This window comes from Eriocheir sinensis, chromosome 34 (assembly GCF_024679095.1).
Source record: "Eriocheir sinensis breed Jianghai 21 chromosome 34, ASM2467909v1, whole genome shotgun sequence".
Classification (NCBI taxonomy): Eukaryota; Metazoa; Arthropoda; class Malacostraca; order Decapoda; family Varunidae; genus Eriocheir; species Eriocheir sinensis.
This window is the reverse complement of record NC_066542.1, coordinates 1,128,607-1,148,678: the sequence shown is the minus strand read 5'-3', so window position 1 is coordinate 1,148,678 and position 20,072 is coordinate 1,128,607. Positions and strand designations below refer to the sequence as shown.

At 42.7% G+C, this 20,072-nt stretch overlaps 1 protein-coding gene across 1 annotated transcript in view; it reads left to right on the top strand.

The window, feature by feature from the left end:
* Positions 1–20,072, top strand: part of LOC127007172 (uncharacterized) — a 94,544-nt gene that overhangs the window by 29,127 nt on the left and 45,345 nt on the right. The window contains exon 2 of the mRNA XM_050877889.1: positions 14,315–14,447. Within this exon, the coding sequence (XP_050733846.1) occupies positions 14,315–14,447 (133 nt within the window). The remainder of the gene's footprint in view (positions 1–14,314; positions 14,448–20,072) is intronic.

The following is a 20,072-nucleotide window of genomic DNA, read 5'->3' as shown; positions in this document are numbered from 1 at the left end:
CAACTGCAAATTTGACGCACTTTCATCGAAAACTTAATTTTTAATAATTTTTTATTTACTTTTATGGCGCGTTTCGCGGCATCGTCCGCCAGAACCTTTTACCCTTGATGACATGAAATGCGTCATCGTGCGCGAGAGGGTTAAATAAGTCAGATTTATCTCAAATTTACTGTCTGGGCAGACAAATATTCGGAAAAGAGAAGGCAAACCAGTTTGTAGATATATATAAATATGCCGTATATTCACGTCCTTATGGATATCTTCTTGTTGATTAGGGTTTAAATACTCCTGAATCCCTACAGTTTCGCTCAAACATTGTTGGAGAGCCTCCCAGGTGAACGCGTATTCCAATGGTGAACTCCAGGAAAAAGGAACTCTTACACGTTCTATACTCCCAACATAACGAACCCTATGGTTTAAGCTCTCAGCTACTTCTGATCTTACTCTCTTAAGCCTTTGCAGTTACTTTCTTAAACCATCGAAGCCCGCCTTCCTGAAGTCAGGTATTAAGTCTTGTTTCTGCTGACTCTATCCTCCCATTTAATATTAAATTTAATTTCCTTATGATCACTGTTACCTAATGAACCCCCAACCTCAATGTTGCTTATTATGTCCTCTTTATTAGTTAACAACAAATCCAAAATATTTTCTTCCCTCGTTCGCACTGTTTTGTATATAGAACGAACTTACATTAGCTGAACCCACACTCCTGGAAGAAGCTAAAATTTTCTAAAGGCTACAATAAAATCAATATGACCGATGAAGATACGGCACGTCACAATGAACAAACTCACTGTCTTCTCTGTAAATACGGGTTTTAAAAGGTAAAGGAGTAAAACATCATGACCATGAAAAATCAGGAAACAATTACATTGAAGCTTATTGTAATAGATGCAACCTTCAAATGAAAAATCACAAATTGCAGCGTACTCTCATTGCACATTATGCGGATTACGACATGACGTTAATCCCGCGTGAATTAACGCTACCTGGCTTTGAAAATCAAACTAAGACCAAAACATTCAGTTCAGAAATACCATGAAGTCATCATAAATGACTTGAGATTTATTGACACGTATGTCTTTATGTCTGGTTCACTCGCGGCTTTAGCGAACCAATTCATCAGCACTGGGAACGAGCCCATGTGCACACAACAGATGTTGAAAGATGTGCCAGCACCTGCGTTACCATTATTGATCAAGGGAAAGCAGGTTTTTTGTTATGACTATATGGACTCGATGGAACGACTTTCTGAGACACGTCTTCCATCCCGCGAAGATTTTTTTCAATTCGCTTCAAGAAGCAGAACTTTCCGAAAGTGATTATAAACATGCTCAGAATGTTTGGAAAGTAGCTGGATGTCAGAGCCTGATGGACTATTTGTTGCTTTATGTAAAAGTGGATGTTGGCCTTCTATGTGATGTCTTCCTAGAGTGGAGAGGTATTTTGAAAACCCAGTGGAGGTTGGATATTGTAAATTATGTTAGCCTGCCAGGATTTGCCTATGACTCTTTTTGTCAAAACACAGCAGGAATTAGAGATGCTTAGTAGCCCACACACATATATCATTGCATTCAAACAAATGTGCGTGGGGGCTACACAAGTGTTGTGCGTCGTTTTGTACGCACCAATAACATCTACACGAACCCTCAGTTTAATCCAAAACATGATAGAAACACTTTCCTTTCATATCTTGACTTCAACAGTCTTTATCCCACTGTAATGCAAGAGAAGTTACCGTGTGGAGATATGAGAAAACTAGATGAGACAGAAATGCACTGGTTTTTGAGCGGGAGGGGGGCTAGGTCAATCAAGCAACCGATGGCGATTTTGGATACCTCATTCTGTGCAATACTGAGGCTGTCTCACGTGAAGTCATTGAGAAAACGGATGACCTCCTACTGACCATCAGAAGACACAATATCATCAATAGAGATATATCGTCAGCCGCACACGAATGGTATGAAGAAGAAAACCGTCCAGTACCGTGTAAGAACATAAAACAGATTGGAACACATGTTGCTCAGGAGAAAATACTGTTTGCTCTGTCCCTCCTTAAACTGCTATTCAACTAGGCCGGGTTGTTAAAAAGTGCATGCTATTTATATGTTTAAGCAAAAGCACTTTCTTGCGGACTTCATTCAGGATAACATAGAAGCCCGCAAAAGTGCTACTTGCCCTATCAAGAAAACTGCAATCAAGTGTATTTCAAACAGCATTTTTGGTCGATACCTGATGAACGCGGCCAAATATAGTGAAGACATAGATATTGTCACCAACCGCGAAAAGTTTTTGAAGCTGGCCCGAAGTCCTTACTTTAAACGCGTTGTACCCCTCAATGATGGTCATGTAGTTGTAGTTCGCCATAAGAAATATTCACAGGCGAATCATCCAAACTACATTGGCTACTACGTCCTAGAGCTGTCCAAGCTGCGACTATATGATTTCTTTTACAGTATCATGAAGGCTCATTACGGGGATCGGGCGAAACTAGTGTATTGTGACACTGATTCCTTAATAACAGAAACTGAAACTCCTGATCTATTAACAGAGTACTCGCAGGAATGCTCCTCACATTCCTTGTACAACACAGACAACAAAGGCAAGCTCGGATTTCTCAAGTCTGAAGTGAGGGAAAGAACCATCTCAGAATTTGTAGGTGTAAGAACAAAGTGCTACTCCATCCCCATGGCAGACAGTGACCGGTTGAGTTCAGCTAAGAGCGTTCCAAAGCTCATAAAGAAAAAAAAATTGCTCATCAGCGATACAAAGACGTCCTATTCCAGAAGCAAACATTTACCTTTGGCTATCAGGGATTCACAGTGCGTAATGGACGAATGAGTACAGTAAAATATCCCAAGAGAGGGATATCTGTAGTTCAGGACAAAAGACACTGCTTTAGCACCTTGGAGTTACGACCTTACGGTCATCCCGATAATTCTACAGGGGTAGAGGAGGAGGAGAAAGAGAAGGAAGCTGTAATCATAATTTGACCAAATTCCAATAAACATTGAGTTTGTTTGACTTGTTTATATGTCCTTTATCAAAAAATGAATGAAAAAAACAATAATTGTCTTAAAATTTATTCGATTTGTGGAAACATGTAGATAAAACGCGTCTATGTTTCGATCTGGCTCATATAAAAAAATAAAAAAAAGACTCGCGAAATGTGCGCGGCGGCGGCAGCGGGTCCTGCGGCGACATCATGCGACGACAGGATGCGACAGGATTGCGTGGGCTCGGGGCGGGGCGGGGCGGGGCGGCAGCACGCTACCAAGTTATTCTAAAAGAAATGAGACACTGGATTTGTCTCTACTATGAACCGGACATGATAGTGTTCTTAGACAGTTATGCTCTCGACCTCAAATTATACTCTGATTATTTTAAATATATTGCTTACCCTGGGCTCAGGATATATAAAAATGCATTTCGACTTCAAAGCACGCGAAGCGATGTGTGCGGGGCTTATGTCGTGTACTTTGCCTACAATGTTTCACACTTGGGTGTAAGAGAAACTCTTGAAAAATTTGTATGGAGTTTTCCAAGACCGAATATTCGAGGAATGATGAACACGTGATGAGATTCGCTTACAGCAAGTTTATAATGCCCGTATGACATCAAACATTTAACACGTGTTCATAAAAAGTAAGTATTGACTTTATTGATTTTTCATATTGAAGTGTATTACATTCCATGAAGCTATTCTCAGCATAAATAATTTTCTAGTTCCTTTATCGTGGTTTGTATAACACGCTTAAATCAGTGGTCTGGCTCCATACAGGACCTCACTCGTCACCACCACTACCCCAGTGCTGCCGCCCCGCCCGCCCGCCCCGAGCCCACTAAATCCTTTAGCATCATGTCGTCGCATGATTTAGCCTCAGTACCCGCTGCTGCCGCCGCCGCGCACATTTCGCGTTTTTTTATTTTTATTTTTTATTTTTTATATGAGCCAGATTGAAACATAGAAGCGTTGTATCTACATGTTTCCACAAATCGAATAAATTTTAAGATAATTATTGTTTTCTTTCATCCATTTTTTGATCAAGGGCATATAAACAAGTCAAACAAACTCAATGTTTATTGGAATTTGGTCAAATTATGATTACAGCTTCCTTCTCTTTCTCCTCCTCCTCTACCCCTGTAGAATTATCGGGATGACCGTAAGGTCGTAACTCCAAGGTGCTAAAGCAGTGTCTTTTGTCCTGAACTACAGATATCCCTCTCTTGGGATATTTTACTGTACTCATTCGTCCATTACGCACTGTGAATCCCTGATAGCCAAAGGTAAATGTTTGCTTCTGGAATAGGACGTCTTTGTATCGCTGATGAGCAGTTTTTTTTTTCTTTATGAGCTTTGGAACGCTCTTAGCTGAACTCAACCGGTCACTGTCTGCCATGGGGATGGAGTAGCACTTTGTTCTTACACCTACAAATTCTGAGATGGTTCTTTCCCTCACTTCAGACTTGAGAAATCCGAGCTTGCCTTTGTTGTCTGTGTTGTACAAGGAATGTGAGGAGCTAAAGTTACTTGTGTCTATATAGCTTTTAAAGGATTCCTGCGAGTACTCTGTTAATAGATCAGGAGTTTCAGTTTCTGTTATTAAGGAATCAGTGTCACAATACACTAGTTTCGCCCGATCCCCGTAATGAGCCTTCATGATACTGTAAAAGAAATCATATAGTCGCAGCTTGGACAGCTCTAGGACGTAGTAGCCAATGTAGTTTGGATGATTCGCCTGTGAATATTTCTTATGGCGAACTACAACTACATGACCATCATTGAGGGTACAACGCGTTTAAAGTAAGGACTTCGGCCAGCTTCAAAAACTTTTCGCGGTTGGTGACAATATCTATGTCTTCACTATATTTGGCCGCGTTCATCAGGTATCGACCAAAAATGCTGTTTGAAATACACTTGATTGCAGTTTTCTTGATAGGGCAAGTAGCACTTTTGCGGGCTTCTATGTTATCCTGAATGAAGTCCGCAAGAAAGTGCGTTTGCTTAAACATATAAATAGCATGCACTTTTTAACAACCCGGCCTAGTTGAATAGCAGTTTAAGGAGGGACAGAGCAAACAGTATTTTCTCCTGAGCAACATGTGTTCCAATCTGTTTTATGTTCTTACACGGTACTGGACGGTTTTCTTCTTCATACCATTCGTGTGCGGCTGACGATATATCTCTATTGATGATATTGTGTCTTCTGATGGTCAGTGGAGGTCATCCGTTTTCTCAATGACTTCACGTGAGACAGCCTCAGTATTGCACAGAATGAGGTATCCAAAATCGCCATCGGTTGCTTGATTGACCTAGCCCCCTCCCGCTCAAAAACCAGTGCATTTCTGTCTCATCTAGTTTTCTCATATCTCCACACGGTAACTTCTCTTGCATTACAGTGGGATAAAGACTGTTGAAGTCAAGATATGAAAGGAAAGTGTTTCTATCATGTTTTGGATTAAACTGAGGGTTCGTGTAGATGTTATTGGTGCGTACAAAACGACGCACAACACTTGTGTAGCCCCCACGCACATTTGTTTGAATGCAATGATATATGTGTGTGGGCTACTAAGCATCTCTAATTCCTGCTGTGTTTTTAACAAAAAAGAGTCATAGGCAAATCCTGGCAGGCTAACATAATTTACAATATCCAACCTCCACTGGGTTTTCAAAATACCTCTCCACTCTAGGAAGACATCACATAGAAGGCCAACATCCACTTTTACATAAAGCAACAAATAGTCCATCAGGCTCTGACATCCAGCTACTTTCCAAACATTCTGAGCATGTTTATAATCACTTTCGGAAAGTTCTGCTTCTTGAAGCGAATTGAAAAAAATCTTCGCGGGATGGAAGACGTGTCTCAGAAAGTCGTTCCATCGAGTCCATATAGTCATAACAAAAAACCTGCTTTCCTTGATCAATAATGGTAACGCAGGTGCTGGCACATCTTTCAACATCTGTTGTGTGCACATGGGCTCGTTCCCAGTGCTGATGAATTGGTTCGCTAAAGCCGCGAGTGAACCAGACATAAAGACATACGTGTCAATAAATCTCAAGTCATTTATGATGACTTCATGGTATTTCTGAACTGAATGTTTTGGTCTTAGTTTGATTTTCAAAGCCAGGTAGCGTTAATTCACGCGGGATTAACGTCATGTCGTAATCCGCATAATGTGCAATGAGAGTACGCTGCAATTTGTGATTTTTTCATTTGAAGGTTGCATCTATTACAATAAGCTTCAATGTAATTGTTTCCTGATTTTCATGGTCATGATGTTTTACTCCTTTACCTTTTAAAACCCGTATTTACAGAGAAGACAGTGAGTTTGTTCATTGTGACGTGCCGTATCTTCATCGGTCATATTGATTTTATTGTAGCCTTTAGAAAATTTTAGCTTCTTCCAGGAGTGTGGGTTCAGCTAATGTAAGTTCGTTCTATATACAAAACAGTGCGAACGAGGGAAAAATATTTTGGATTTGTTGTTAACTAATAAATAGCACATAATAAGCAACAGTGAGGAATGGTGTTCATTATGTAACAGTCATCATAAGGAAATTAAATTTAATATTAAATGGGAGGATAGAGTCAGCAGAAACAAGACTTAATACCTGACTTCAGGAAGGCGGGCTTCGATGGTTTAAGAAAGTAACTGCAAAGGCTTAAGAGAGTAAGATCAGAAGTAGCTGAGAGCTTAAACCATAGGGTTCGTTATGTTGGGAGTATAGAACGTGTAAGAGTTCCTTTTTCCTGGAGTTCACCATTGGAATACGCGTTCATCTGGGAGGCTCTCCAACAATGTTTGAGCGAAACTGTAGGGATTCAGGAGTATTTAAACCCTAATCAACAAGAAGATATCCATAAGGACGTGAATATACGGCATATTTATATATATCTACAAACTGGTTTGCCTTCTTTTCCGAATATTTGTCTGCCCAGACAGTGAATTTGAGATAAATCTGACTTATTTAACCCTCTCGCGCACGATGACGCATTTCATGTCATCAAGGGTAAAAGGTTCTGGCGGACGATGCCGCGAAACGCGCCATAAAAGTAAATAAAAAATTATTAAAATTAAGTTTTCGATGAAAGTGCGTCAAATTTGCAGTTGTTGGGATAAGTTTCTTAATAGTAACATATGGCAATCTTTCTAAGGAACGTAGATGAGGAGCTCTGAGCGATTTTTATTTGTTAGGATACTCTGACGAGAGAATAACATTCAGTTTTCTCGGTGTAACTCGGGAACTAATAGACGCATGAGGAATTTGAAGGTACCATAAGAATCCTCACTAAATTCCGCTTCGGAACATATATTCGGCTAAAAAAGTTGGCCCACAAAATTTTGAGCAAGCAGCAGATTTCTCAAGAATCAGAGGGGAATGGAACACACACACACACACACACACACACACACACACACACACACACACACACACACGATCCCTATTTCACTGAAACAGTTAAACTCGATGCGGCACCGTCGAAGGTACTATGACACCGAAGAGCAGGCAGAAAATATAAAGAAATGCAAGTTGAGAAAAGAAATAAGAAGAAATAAGTTAAGAAATGAAATATAAGACATTAATTAATGAGTGATTTTTATTTGTTATGCTACTCTGACGAGAGAAAAAAATTCAGTTTTCTCGGTGTAACTCGGGAACTAATAGACGTATGAGGAATTTGAAGATACCATAAGAATCCTCACTAAATTCCGCTTCGGAGCATATAATCGGCTAAAAAAGATGGCCCACAAAATTTCGAGCTAGCCGCAGATTTCTCAAGAATCGGAGGGGAATGGAACACACACACGCACACACACACACACACACACATGATCCCTTTTTCACGGAAAAAGGTAAACTCGATGCGGCAACGTCTAAGGTCATATGACACCGAAGAGCAGGCAGAAAATATAAAGAAATGCAAGTTGAGAAAAGAAATAAGAAGAAATAAGTTAAGAAATGAAATATAAGACATTAATTAATGAGTGATTTTTATTTGTTATGCTACTCTGACGAGAGAAAAAAAATCAGTTTTCTCGGTGTAACTCGGGAACTAATAGACGTATGAGGAATTTGAAGATACCATAAGAATCCTCACTAAATTCCGCTTCGGAGCATATAATCGGCTAAAAAAGATGGCCCACAAAATTTCGAGCTAGCCGCAGATTTCTCAAGAATCGGAGGGGAATGGAACACACACACACACACACACACACACACACACACACACACACACACACATGATCCCTTTTTCACGGAAAAAGGTAAACTCGATGCGGCAACGTCTAAGGTCATATGACACCGAAGAGCAGGCAGAAAATATAAAGAAATGCAAGTTGAGAAAAGAAATAAGAAGAAATAAGTTAAGAAATGAGATATAAGACATTAATTAATGAGTGTTTTTTATTTGTTAGGCTACTCTGACGAGAGAAAAAAAATCAGTTTTCTCGGTGTAACTCGGGAACTAATAGACGTATGAGGAATTTGAAGATACCATAAGAATCCTCACTAAATTCCGCTTCGGAGCATATAATCGGCTAAAAAAGATGGCCCACAAAATTTCGAGCTAGCCGCAGATTTCTCAAGAATCGGAGGGGAATGGAACACACACACACACACACACACACACACACACACACACACACACACATGATCCCTTTTTCACGGAAAAAGGTAAATTCGATGCGGCAACGCCTAAGGTCATATGACATCGAAGTTAAGAAATGAGATATAAGACATTAATTAATGCAAAATCAGAAAAAAAAAAGACTTGGTGCTGCAGTGTTTAGGGTTAGATGGCACCAAATAACCGGAGTAAAAAATATATATAAGTTGAGGAAAGAAATAAGAAGAAACAAGTTGAGAAATGAGAAATAAGAAGATAATGATACAATACATCCAGCAAAAACTTAAATAATTTATCGAGTCTTACGTTCAATGGCGATTTTTTATTTTATTTTCGGACTTGCATTAGAGAGTAAATTCATATTTCAGCCTGGTCATTAACCTAATGTCCTTAACCTTTTCCGTGATTATAATCTCGTGGTCATTCGAGGGTCAAAGAAAGATCTTATCTTAACCCTTCAAGTATCCCTTCTCCCGTCACACCCCCCCCCCTCCCTGCTGGGCACCCCTACTCCCGTCACCTTCTCGCTTCCGTACGCTAGTCCGAGAGGGGGTGAGGGGGGGGGGTGAGGGGGGGGGTGAAAAGGTGAAAGAGATGGGTGGCTGGGGGTTGGGGGGGGTCCAGATACCCCCTCTTCCGTAACCCCCCCCGCTGACCCCCCCAACCCCCACTTCCAGTCCCCCCCGCTGAGGCAATCCCCACTTCCGTACATTTGTTACTACTTATACTTTACCAACAACAGGCTTCACGGACAAACAAGCAGTGGTTCGAGCCCCGATCAGGCCGGATTTTTTCCGTTGACTAGGAGTGGTTACTGTCCCCCTTGAGCAAGGTGAATGGGGTGTGTGGTATGTGAGGTCCTGCCAGTACCCTGAGATCGACATTAATGAGCACTTGCTCACGTCATGAGGGTACCTGGTGGCGAAAGCGTGTCCAACTCGTGATCAGCCCACACACACACACACACACACACCACACACAGCACACACAAACAACACACACATACACACATACACACACACACACAACACACACACACAACACACACACACACACACACACACACACACACACACACACACACAAACACAGTAACTCAAGACTTTACGTGGAACACCCCTACAGATGCAGAAGTTTCCCTCCCACCAAACACTTCCTGGTGGACTCGCGACGCATAAACCAGACCGGGTGTTAAATTCGAGGCGTATTGACTATCCGGCATTAAAAAAGATCCCAGGAACTTTTCCGACTGAGCAATTTCCTTGCCACTGACCCCTCAAGATGATCCTCGGCGCTCAGCAGCCCTGCTAAACTTTCCTCCTTCCTTCGACCAACAGTTCTCCTCGCCCTTCCTTCCCTCGCTAACATGTGATTTATCGTTCCCCTCTCACATTAAATTTCTTCATTACGCTTTCCTCATCTCTTAACGTCTCCTTGTCCTCCTCCTCTTATTCACCCTCTTATTCATTCATTTATCCAACTCCCATGCATATAGGTGAAAAGAACCCTAACTTTAAATATCAGATTCTAGGACATGAGCTCAGGGAAGTGAAACAAGAAAAAGATCTTGGTGTCATTATTAGTAACACTCTTAAAATGAGCGATCAATGTACATCGGCGAGTAAAAAACCCATATTATGTTAGGAATAATCTCAAGAAACTTTGATTATAAATCAACCGAACTAATGAAGAGATAATATTCAGCATTTGTAGGACCACATCTAGAATACGCCGTCCAGTTCTGGTCATCGAATTATATCAAAGATCAAATATTGCTAGAAAGGATACAGCGACGAGCAACGTATGACGAGCGTTTAAAGCGTTTATATATGTTTTCCTTAAAAAAAGCGAAGGATAAGAGGGGACTTATTCGAAGTGTTCAAAATCCTTAATAGATTCGAAAATATTAACCCAGAAAGTCTATTTCAGAGAGACCCCAACACAATAACACACAGCAACGGTATGAAGTTAAAGGGAAACAGATGTAACACATTGGAGAGCAGAAGTTATTTCAATAATAGTCGTCGATCACTGGAATAGACTCCCACCGTCAGTAGTTAGCGCACAGAGTATCAATAGCTTCAAGTCTTCATTGGATAAGTACTTCAGGGCTATAAGATTTTACTGACCCTTTTTCGTATGTTTCAGGCACACTGCAGAACGGCACCAACCTGATGACTTAATAAATTCCCCCACACCTTAGGTCACCAGTAGCGTAATTTAAGGGTAGTAATTTCCTCCTATTTCTCTTTTTACTGTAAAATTTCCATGTCCCTTTCTTCCTTAAGGGCACATGGTGTTCTCTTCTAACTATTTCCTGCTGGCACGTTGCCGGAGGGAGAGGTGGGTGGGAAGGAGCCTTCATCTATTCTATCCAGTCCTACCACGCGTAGATTACTAGTAGTAGAGGGATTAAACAATTTCCCTCGCCATAGACAGCCAGGTCTTCTGGTGTCTGTTCTACCAATGTATTCCTATGTATTCCTTTTCCCTACCTTTCCATTATTCTCCTCCCTCGTTCCCGTTTATTTCTTCCTCTTCTCAGTCTCCTTTTTTCTTGTTTTTCATCCTTTCTGAATTTTCATGTATTTTATCTATTTCTTACTTCCTTGCCGCTGATTTTTTTTTCTCCCCCTGTGTTCCCTTCCTGATCTTTCTTCTACTTTTAACCTGTTGTTCCCCCTCTTCCACTCCATCACTCCTCGCTCACATTTCCTTTACCCTAATTTCGTTTGATGTCTTCATTCTCCTTAGTCTGTCTTTCTTTTGATCTTCCTCCCTCCTTTTTCCTGATGTTTTCGTGCCCTCATTTCCTCCATCTCCTTTCTGGTCAATTTCTCTTCTCTACCTGTTTCCTGTTTCCTCTCTTCTTCACCTCCATCACGTCTCCCTCTCACCCTTTCTCCTGACATCATTTCTCCTTTCGTCTAGTCACTTCTTCCTCATCTTCACCTTTCCCTTCCCCTCTTCATCTTCATTGGTCCTTCATCTTGAGAATATACACGCTTAACTCACACGTATCTCATCTTAGGACATTGCTCTTCTTCGCTCCTCGTCTCACACCCTCTTGATTATTACTCTCTTTCCAGCTGATAACTCAAACCCTTTCCTTACCCCTGTATTTGCCTCTTCTTGCCTCACCTCCACCTACTCTATTATTCCCACTATACCTGTCAAGAGCATATCTTATCCCCCGTGGCAGCATCCCTGAGATCCTCTTCCGGCAGACGCAGCCTCCTTCTCCCCTTTCTCCTCTCCTTCCCTAACGCCCTCCTCCTCCTCCGCTTATATCCTTTGGTAACATCACACCTCCATGACCAGAGACGCAGTAACAGCCTCCTCCTCCTCCTCCTCCTCCTCCTCCACTACCTTCAATAGGTTCCAGGTGCTGGAAGACACCATGGAGGATGAGTTTGAGACTCGCCAAGTTGGGAACTCCATGGTGCGTGGCCAGCTGCTTGAGTTATGTGGCCGTTCATCAAACGGCCGCAGAAAACGATACTGCTATCCAGGTGCCAGACTGGACGACATCACTGCAGCGTGCGATGATGTTACGTTTAATGTCGACCGAAACACACTCTTTGTCATTCACGCGAAGACAAATGACGTAAAGACAATCCGTTCTGAGGAACTGCTTGATAAATACCGCCGCATGATCAAGCAGTATAAACGAAAAGCGGATGCCAGTAACATCATAATCTCAGGAATACTCCCGAGGGTCGGTGCCGAATCTAACTTTTACAGTAAGGCCTTCAGCACGAACAACAGACTCCAGTCCCTTTGCTCGCAAGAAAACGTCCAGTTCGCTAACTTGTGGAACAGTTTTTACTACGATTCGGACTTGTTCCTTGCCGATGGCATCTACTTAAACCATGTTGGAGCAGCCCGTTTCGGGAGGTTGTTCTGTGACCAAGTGGCTCTTCGAAAGCCAAAAAACGCGAAGGCGAGAACACCAACAGCTCCAACGTGAGGGAGCACTCAACCCGCGCAACCCCCGACTCGAATCACATTTCCAGTGGCTGGGCACGTACCCAGAATTTACCGACATCCTAAAGACATTGGTACGTGGGCCACTAAGAACCTTCTTGCATTCTTTCAGGATACGCGGAAGGATTTCGTCTGGGCCTGGCGATTTATTTTTCTTTAACCTACCAATCTCATCCTGGACCACCTGCCCGGTGATGGTCACATCCCTCAACTTGTCGTTATCTGCTCCCCTATATACCTGAACTCTCTCCGGAATGGTTGTGGGATTTTCCTGTGTGAAAACTGAGAGGAAATAGTCGTTCAACATTTTACTCATATCTTCCCATTCTCGACGAGCTCCCCTGTGTTTGTTTTCAACGGTCCAATTCTCTCCCTTAATTTCGTTCTGAATAAATTAAGGAAGCCCTTGGGATCGATCTTGGCCTCTTTGGCTACCCTAATCTCGTAATTCCTATTGCTAGGCGGGTGCTCTTCACCGATCTGGATAGTTCAACATACCGACCCCTGAGATGGGTTTCCCCGGAGGAGAGGAACGTGAAGGGATATTAGAAAACCAGTATTAGGTTCAAGCGTTGGAAGAAAAAAGCGATGAGACCAAAGAGGAGTAGGAAAAGAAAGAATGGAAAGAAAAGGAAAAGAAAAAGAAAACGGTAGCGAATGAAAAAGAGAATGCAGGTGGAGGAAGATGATGGTAAAATAAGTGATAGAGGAGGAGAGAAAAGAGAAGAAGGAGAAGGAGGAGGTAAAGGAAGATAACGGGGAACTTGAAAGGAGATAGGAGATGAAGAGGAAGAAAGAGGAGACGGAGAAGTTGAAGGAGACGCATAAAACAAGAAAAAAAAGGAGAACTAGAAAAGAAACGAGAAAAAGAAAGTGTAGAAGGCAGAGGAGCAGGCGCATGGAAGAAGCTGGGATTGGATTTTTCGCAGCAGGTTCGCGGCCACACGCTGAGGAAGAAAGCAACTACGAGGTTCCTTTTCGTGTCTTGTGCAGCTGTTCTTTTCACACACTTCACACCAGACTTCTGTAGCTTACCTCCACCTACCCATTCCCTGTTATCCCTATCCCTTCCTCTGGCTGCCCATCCATCCCTTTCCTAGGTTCCCTCATCCCCTACACTTCCTCCCCACCCATCATATCCCCTCTCCATGTATCCTAGTCCATTCCCTCGTTTCCTCTTCCCTCCCTGTAAAGTTAAAATGCATCCTAAACAGACCGAACGGGAAGCGAAACCCATTAATAACACTCTCCCTGACATTACGACCCTTCAACCTAGCCTTTCACCCTATATTAAACACCCACCCACACCCACACCCACACAACCATTAGTAATCCGTAGACCTTAACAAAGATTCATAAAAGGTTTGAAGCACTTTAAAAACACTGGGGCATTTATACCACTTTGCTCTGACTTCTCTCACGCTCCTTGATTTCCCTGGAGAGGCGAAGACCCTTACGTATCCCCCACTTTCTCCTTATTTCCTCTCCAGGCGTAGTCAATAACCCTCCCTTCTAAAGTACCAGTTCTCTCCTATGTAGGCGTGATACCCTATATATAATATTCATTTTCTTAAGTTTCTCCTTCCTTCATCCTCAGGCGTAGTCCTTTGCTCTCTCTACTAAAGTGTCGAGCCCTCCATCCGAAACGTTGCCCCTTACATCAACATCTCATCTCAGGCCTCTCCTTCCCTCCCCAGCCATGGTGCGGTCCGTGTGGGTTGTGAGGGGAGGCCGCGCCGAGCTGCCCTGCGCCCCGACGCCCAAACATAAGCAAGACTCGGCCCTCGTGGTGCTCTGGTACCGCTACAGCGACACCATCCCCGTCTACAGGTGAGTGAGCGCTTCAACATATAACATAACCATACGCTAATATAAGTCCACTTCCAGAGAAAGGCCCTCAAAATGTTTTTCACTTCTCTGATGCTAGTATACTTCAGCAGATGTGTTAATTCTTCTTTACACTTGTCGGTGGTGGGGATGGTACTTTTTCTTTATCTTAGTTGTCCATTTATCATTAGCTAAACACATGACATGAACCTGCGCAAGCCACTCCTTAACGTATTTGAATATCTTGAACACTTATGTTCCCTCTTTCATTAACTTGCTTCTTTAATAGTGTTCCTGATGTGATTTCATCTTCCTCGATTTAGTTTTATTTTGAGTATCACCGTCATAATGGTTCTACTTTTGTTTAATAATCTTGCTTTCCTGGTACGTTAATTCGTCATATTTCTGTCTATGACACTACTTTCAGGAGTATACATATTCTATCAAAATATCAGGTAGCCGCCACAAAAATTGGAAGCAATGCATCTTAGAATCAGGGCGCCTTCTAACAGTCTCAAAATTTCGTTGTGAAACTTAAAGGTCGTTTGCGTGAGGAAAAAAATAATGGAATTCTGGTCAAGACTTTCTTTATTTACATACTCGAGCTTGTAAGTCAAAAAACATCATAAAAGGGACAACACAGAGGCAGGGATGAGGACGCAAGGATGGAGTGTTGCCCTTGAACAGTTTAGTGAAAAGAGTCAGACAGGGTATGAATTGCTGAATGTCCCAAGCGTATTTGAGCGGTGAAAAATAGCAGAATAATGAGCGCGAAAAGCTTCGATCTTCATGTACATTAAATGTAGATTAATAGATCTCCAGGACAGCACATCGGGAGCTTTATTAAAGTAGAAAAAGGTAAATTATATAGATAATTTCCACTTTTACAGTTAATTGCAGTAGTTAATTAGGATCTTTAGGCTCAGGAAAGAGACGCATCAACTATTTCACGCACGCAAGTCACATATGATGATGGTGACTGAGTTTGTTCAACATATTCATCCAATATCATATTACATTAGTGGATAACTGCATTCCGTTAACAACCTCTACCATCATAAAAAAAAATATAAACAAATTTAACTCGATTGGCTTTGCGGTGACGCTGTGAATACGGATCACAGAGCAGCTAACGAATCGAAAACAGCGTTTGTCGTGCCGCCTAGTCGGAAGCCGGAAAGTTTGGCCACGGACGTTTTGTCCACGGACATTTTGGCCACGATATCGCCACCTGAGGACGTTTTGGCCACGCTGTTAAGGGCCGTCTGGAAGGCGGCGGAGAGTGATCGGGGCAAAAAGATCCCGGAAAAGATATATTAATATAATTAGATAACACACACACACACACACACACACACACACACACACACACACACACACACACACACACACCTGCCTTTAGCTTGAGCACGAGGCAGTAAACTGCAATCAGAGCACCGCTCGGCCTCGCTCCTGACTCGCCGTCGAGAACAAAAGAGCCACTAACTCAGCGCCGCCGGCGCGACACGCGACACGGCGTGAAGTGTCTTCGACGTGGACGCAATAATACGCATTGTTTGTGACTCTGCGCCTCAGCCCGGCACGTGACTCACCGGGACACAGTAACGCAACGCTGGAAAAAGCAACCTTTGATAATCAAGTCAACGTTGTGGGTGGTATTTTTTTGCCCCCTACAAAATACAGAATCCAAACATAAAAAAAAAGTTGAGAAAGAAGAAATTTGTTGACCAGGAGAAAAAGAAAACACATATTGGCTTTGCAAAGGTCTGTAATATATGCATCATTAAGGCGATTCAGTTATTGTTGGTACCATGAACATGTGTGTGCACCGCTACATCTCTTCCTCCTAATGCTTCTCAGGCCTGGTAACTTTGTAACGAGTAATATATTTAACGCACCGCGGAAAGGACTAGGATGGCGTAAAAAAATAAGGGAAAGGATAAAGAATACTGTCATGACAGACGTTTAACAAGTTCTTGGAGGAATGAATTTTGAAGTAGCGAAGAGAATCTCACGCGCCGAGGAACGTGACCGCGGAGTGCCACAGGTAATTAATTGTTAAAAGCAGCAGCGGCGAGGGATGTGACGAACCACAAATGAAGGAGGGAACGAGGCGCGCGACAGTGGACAAAAATACACACACAAAAAAGGTTTGGCATAAAGTATTGAGTGAAAACACATCAATGCAATGGGGTGAATATATACGAGAAAAAAAAATATGTAGAATGGTGAGAAAGTAAAATTATATTTATTTTGAAAATAAAAGTTTATTTTCAATATACCTGAGAGAATATCATAAATGTAAAGCAAGCTGATTTTTAAATAAAATGTGAAAAAAAATGAAAAACGCCAAGCACCGTCAGGGAAAATATTAGGTAATGAAATAAAAAAATACAAGATATAACGATCCGAATAAAACCGCTAGAAAGATTAAAAAAAAGTCATCTTTAAAAAAACTGGCAAACATATTGGGAGACGTGACAACATTTTTAGTCAAGCAGGTAACAGTCAACTCTCGCAGTCAGTCAGGAGTTTAGTCTATCGTATGCCACTCAAGTTAAACAGACAGCTTACATCGCCGTGCAATCAGTCATCGCTAACACCCTCCGTCCATTCGACTTGTATATTTATCGTTTATCGGCCATAGACCAGTCTGCCAACACTCAGCCAACCAAACCAGCCATGCAACCACCACAAGACAGCCATTCTTTTAGTCAGTCAAGCAATCTTTCAGTCACTCAGCGAATCAGTAAGTTATCCACACAGTCTGCCATCATTCCCAGTGTTAAACCAGGCACATTTACAGATCAGCCAACCAGCCAGACTACCAGCCAGTATGACCACCCAGGACCTCTTGCCCCCAATCATCCCGTCACTCCAGCCAGGCGGTATTTCCTTCACCCGTCTTCCCGCCCAGCTATTCCCCCAGCCGCCCAGACAACCTGCCAGTCCCCTGCCTATAAACAACGCACCTCTCCATTCACGTAGTCAATCCCTAGTCATCATCGCCATCAATTGAAGTCAAACTGTGAGAGGCGCGCTGCAGCTTTGATCTGCTGATTCTGTTTCCGGGGGGACCCTGAGCAAGCCCCGTGCGTGCGTCCTCCCAATTCTACAGCTTTCGGCATGATCGATGAGCGTGCTGCCTCCACAGCCACTTCAGACCTCGTCGTGATTTCCTTCACTCTGCATCGTCTCTTTCATCCGCATCTCGACGAGAGGGACGGACGCCCGGCCGTGATGGACGCGCCGGTATAGCCAGAGGTGATGTTTACGCGCTGTGCGGCTGGTTACGTCTCATGGACCAATTGTTGGGTTGATGTGCGGCCACTCCAAAAATCCTGAATCATCCTGCGAAGTAGCCCATTACGCAAAGTGTCAATTCACTTTTATGAGTGTTTTTATGACAATTTATCATAGTCCTGCTGTGAATCATGACTCCCCGTGGTCATATTTATTCATTCTCTGTCATTCGTATAAACAAAAACGGCACCGACGTAGCATCGAGGGAGCAGAGAACGCTACGAGTAGCAAATATGTCATCAGGGGCATCAAAGGCGAGTCTTTCTACTCTTATATATCACCTACTGCCGAGATGAGCTTATTCAACGCATCGATGTCCTTGAGACTTGCATGCAGGAATTATAAGGACACCCTTGCAACGTTTGCAGTTACCTAGTTTGATCTTTGGTCCATCGTTCCAGAGGCTTCCACGCAGGTCATGCCATTGAGATGTCCACAACTGTCGGTAACAACTCACTGAACGCATCCTCTGCAAACTCAAGGAGATTGAACTACATTTCTGGTATAGTACTGGCCACGATTCACAAATAAAATTGTCTAAACATTGGAAGCAAAAAGAAAAGTAAAAAAACGCTCATTTTACATAATCCTATTTCTATGCTATCTAATTCCCTTGTGAAAGAGTTTACCACCATCTACATTATTTCATCATTTTCGTAGGTAAACTCTGAAACAGCCTTCAGTTGTATGTATTTCCTCCTACCTGAGGAGTATCAAGAAACCTGTCCTTCCGATTTTTAACCTCTTTTGGCTACACTATTTACTATTTACAGGGGCAGCGCCAGTGAAATATTTAGTTTCTTCTTTTATTTTCCCTTAGCTACCTTCCATTATGTAAAAAAATAACAGGTAAAAATACTAATCCTTCACGCATAAAACAGACCTAAATTTCAGTGTAAACCTCTGACTCGAAATTCAGAGACCGTCTGCACAATCTCTGGGTGGTATTTCACGTGAACGTACAGCCCAGTCAGCAATCGACTTCCTCGGTGCAAAGGGAATGTCCGGGCATCTCACTAACAGACAGTCGCGCATACAAGCGAATCGGCCAAATGGTCTATTACCAACCACTCGGTCAGCCAGTCTATCAAAAGGAAAGTTGTTAAGGTAGTTTGGTGGTCAGGTCAGGTTAATTTTGAAGCGAGTTTCGAGTCTCCACATGATACAAAGTGCTTCGATGAAAGTGGTAGTGGTGACTGCGGTGGTGGTGGTGGTGGTGAAGGCGGTGATGTTGGTGATGCTAGTAGTGGTGATGGTGATGGTAACGGCACACACACACACACACACACACACACACACACACACGGACATTTATCATCAATATCCCTCAAAAGTCAAGTATAAAGAGAGGAAGGAAAGGAGAATGATGGGTTTTAAAAAGAACGACGCGTACTCGGAATGTACTTTAGCATGTCGTGGTGTTGATGGGGTGGTGATTGTGGTGGCGGTGATGTACGGGGTAGTTTGTTGCTGCTGACTGGTGGGGGCACTTTTGTTTTAGGTGGTGATGTTGCTGTTGACTCGTAGTAGTAGTAGTGGTGGTAATGGTAGTGGTAGTAATAGTAGTAGTCATTATGCTTCTTGTGGAAGTAATATTCCCAGTAAGTGTGATGACGACAGAACTGATGAATGTTGTAGTGCTGGTGGAGGTCGTGGTGATCACTTCTGTCTTAAATGATCAAACTTAACTGTAATTTTACATATTATAATTGTCATGGTAACTGCAGTGCTAATAGCTATAGTTTGTGATGGTGGTGAAAGTTTTGCTCGTTTGAGGATGGGGTTGCTAAACTATGGAGGATAAAGTGAGGTTGAAAAGATGAAAGCGGTAGAGGTGGAAGGCAAGCAGGCAAACAGTAACGGCTGAGCGGGAGGGGGTGGAGAACTATGATGGTGGAGGCGATCAGGATCCATCACCAAACACGTATCTATGGAGCCATTTATCAAAGGGAGAGGAAGAAATTGGCAGGGAAGGGGAAGAGGGGGAGACAGAGCGGGAAGGCAGGTAAGGGTTCAGACACAGAGAAGGCAGAAAGTGAGTCGAGGTGGAAGATCAAATGTGGGCAATGATGTATGGAGGGCAGGGTACTGCACGGATGGGAGTGCAAATATACAGGATAAATGTTGTCCTGATTAATATTATATTGTAAAAAGAGCATGCAGGAACGACAGGTTATATTTTTGGTCGACTTTTGGCAGGTGTGTGTGTGCGTGCGTGCGTGCGTGCGTGCGTGCGTGCGTGTGTGTGTGTGTGTGTGTGTGTGTGTGTGTGTGTGTGTGTGTGTGTGTGTGTGTGTGTGTGTGTGTGTGTGTGTGTGTTTGAAG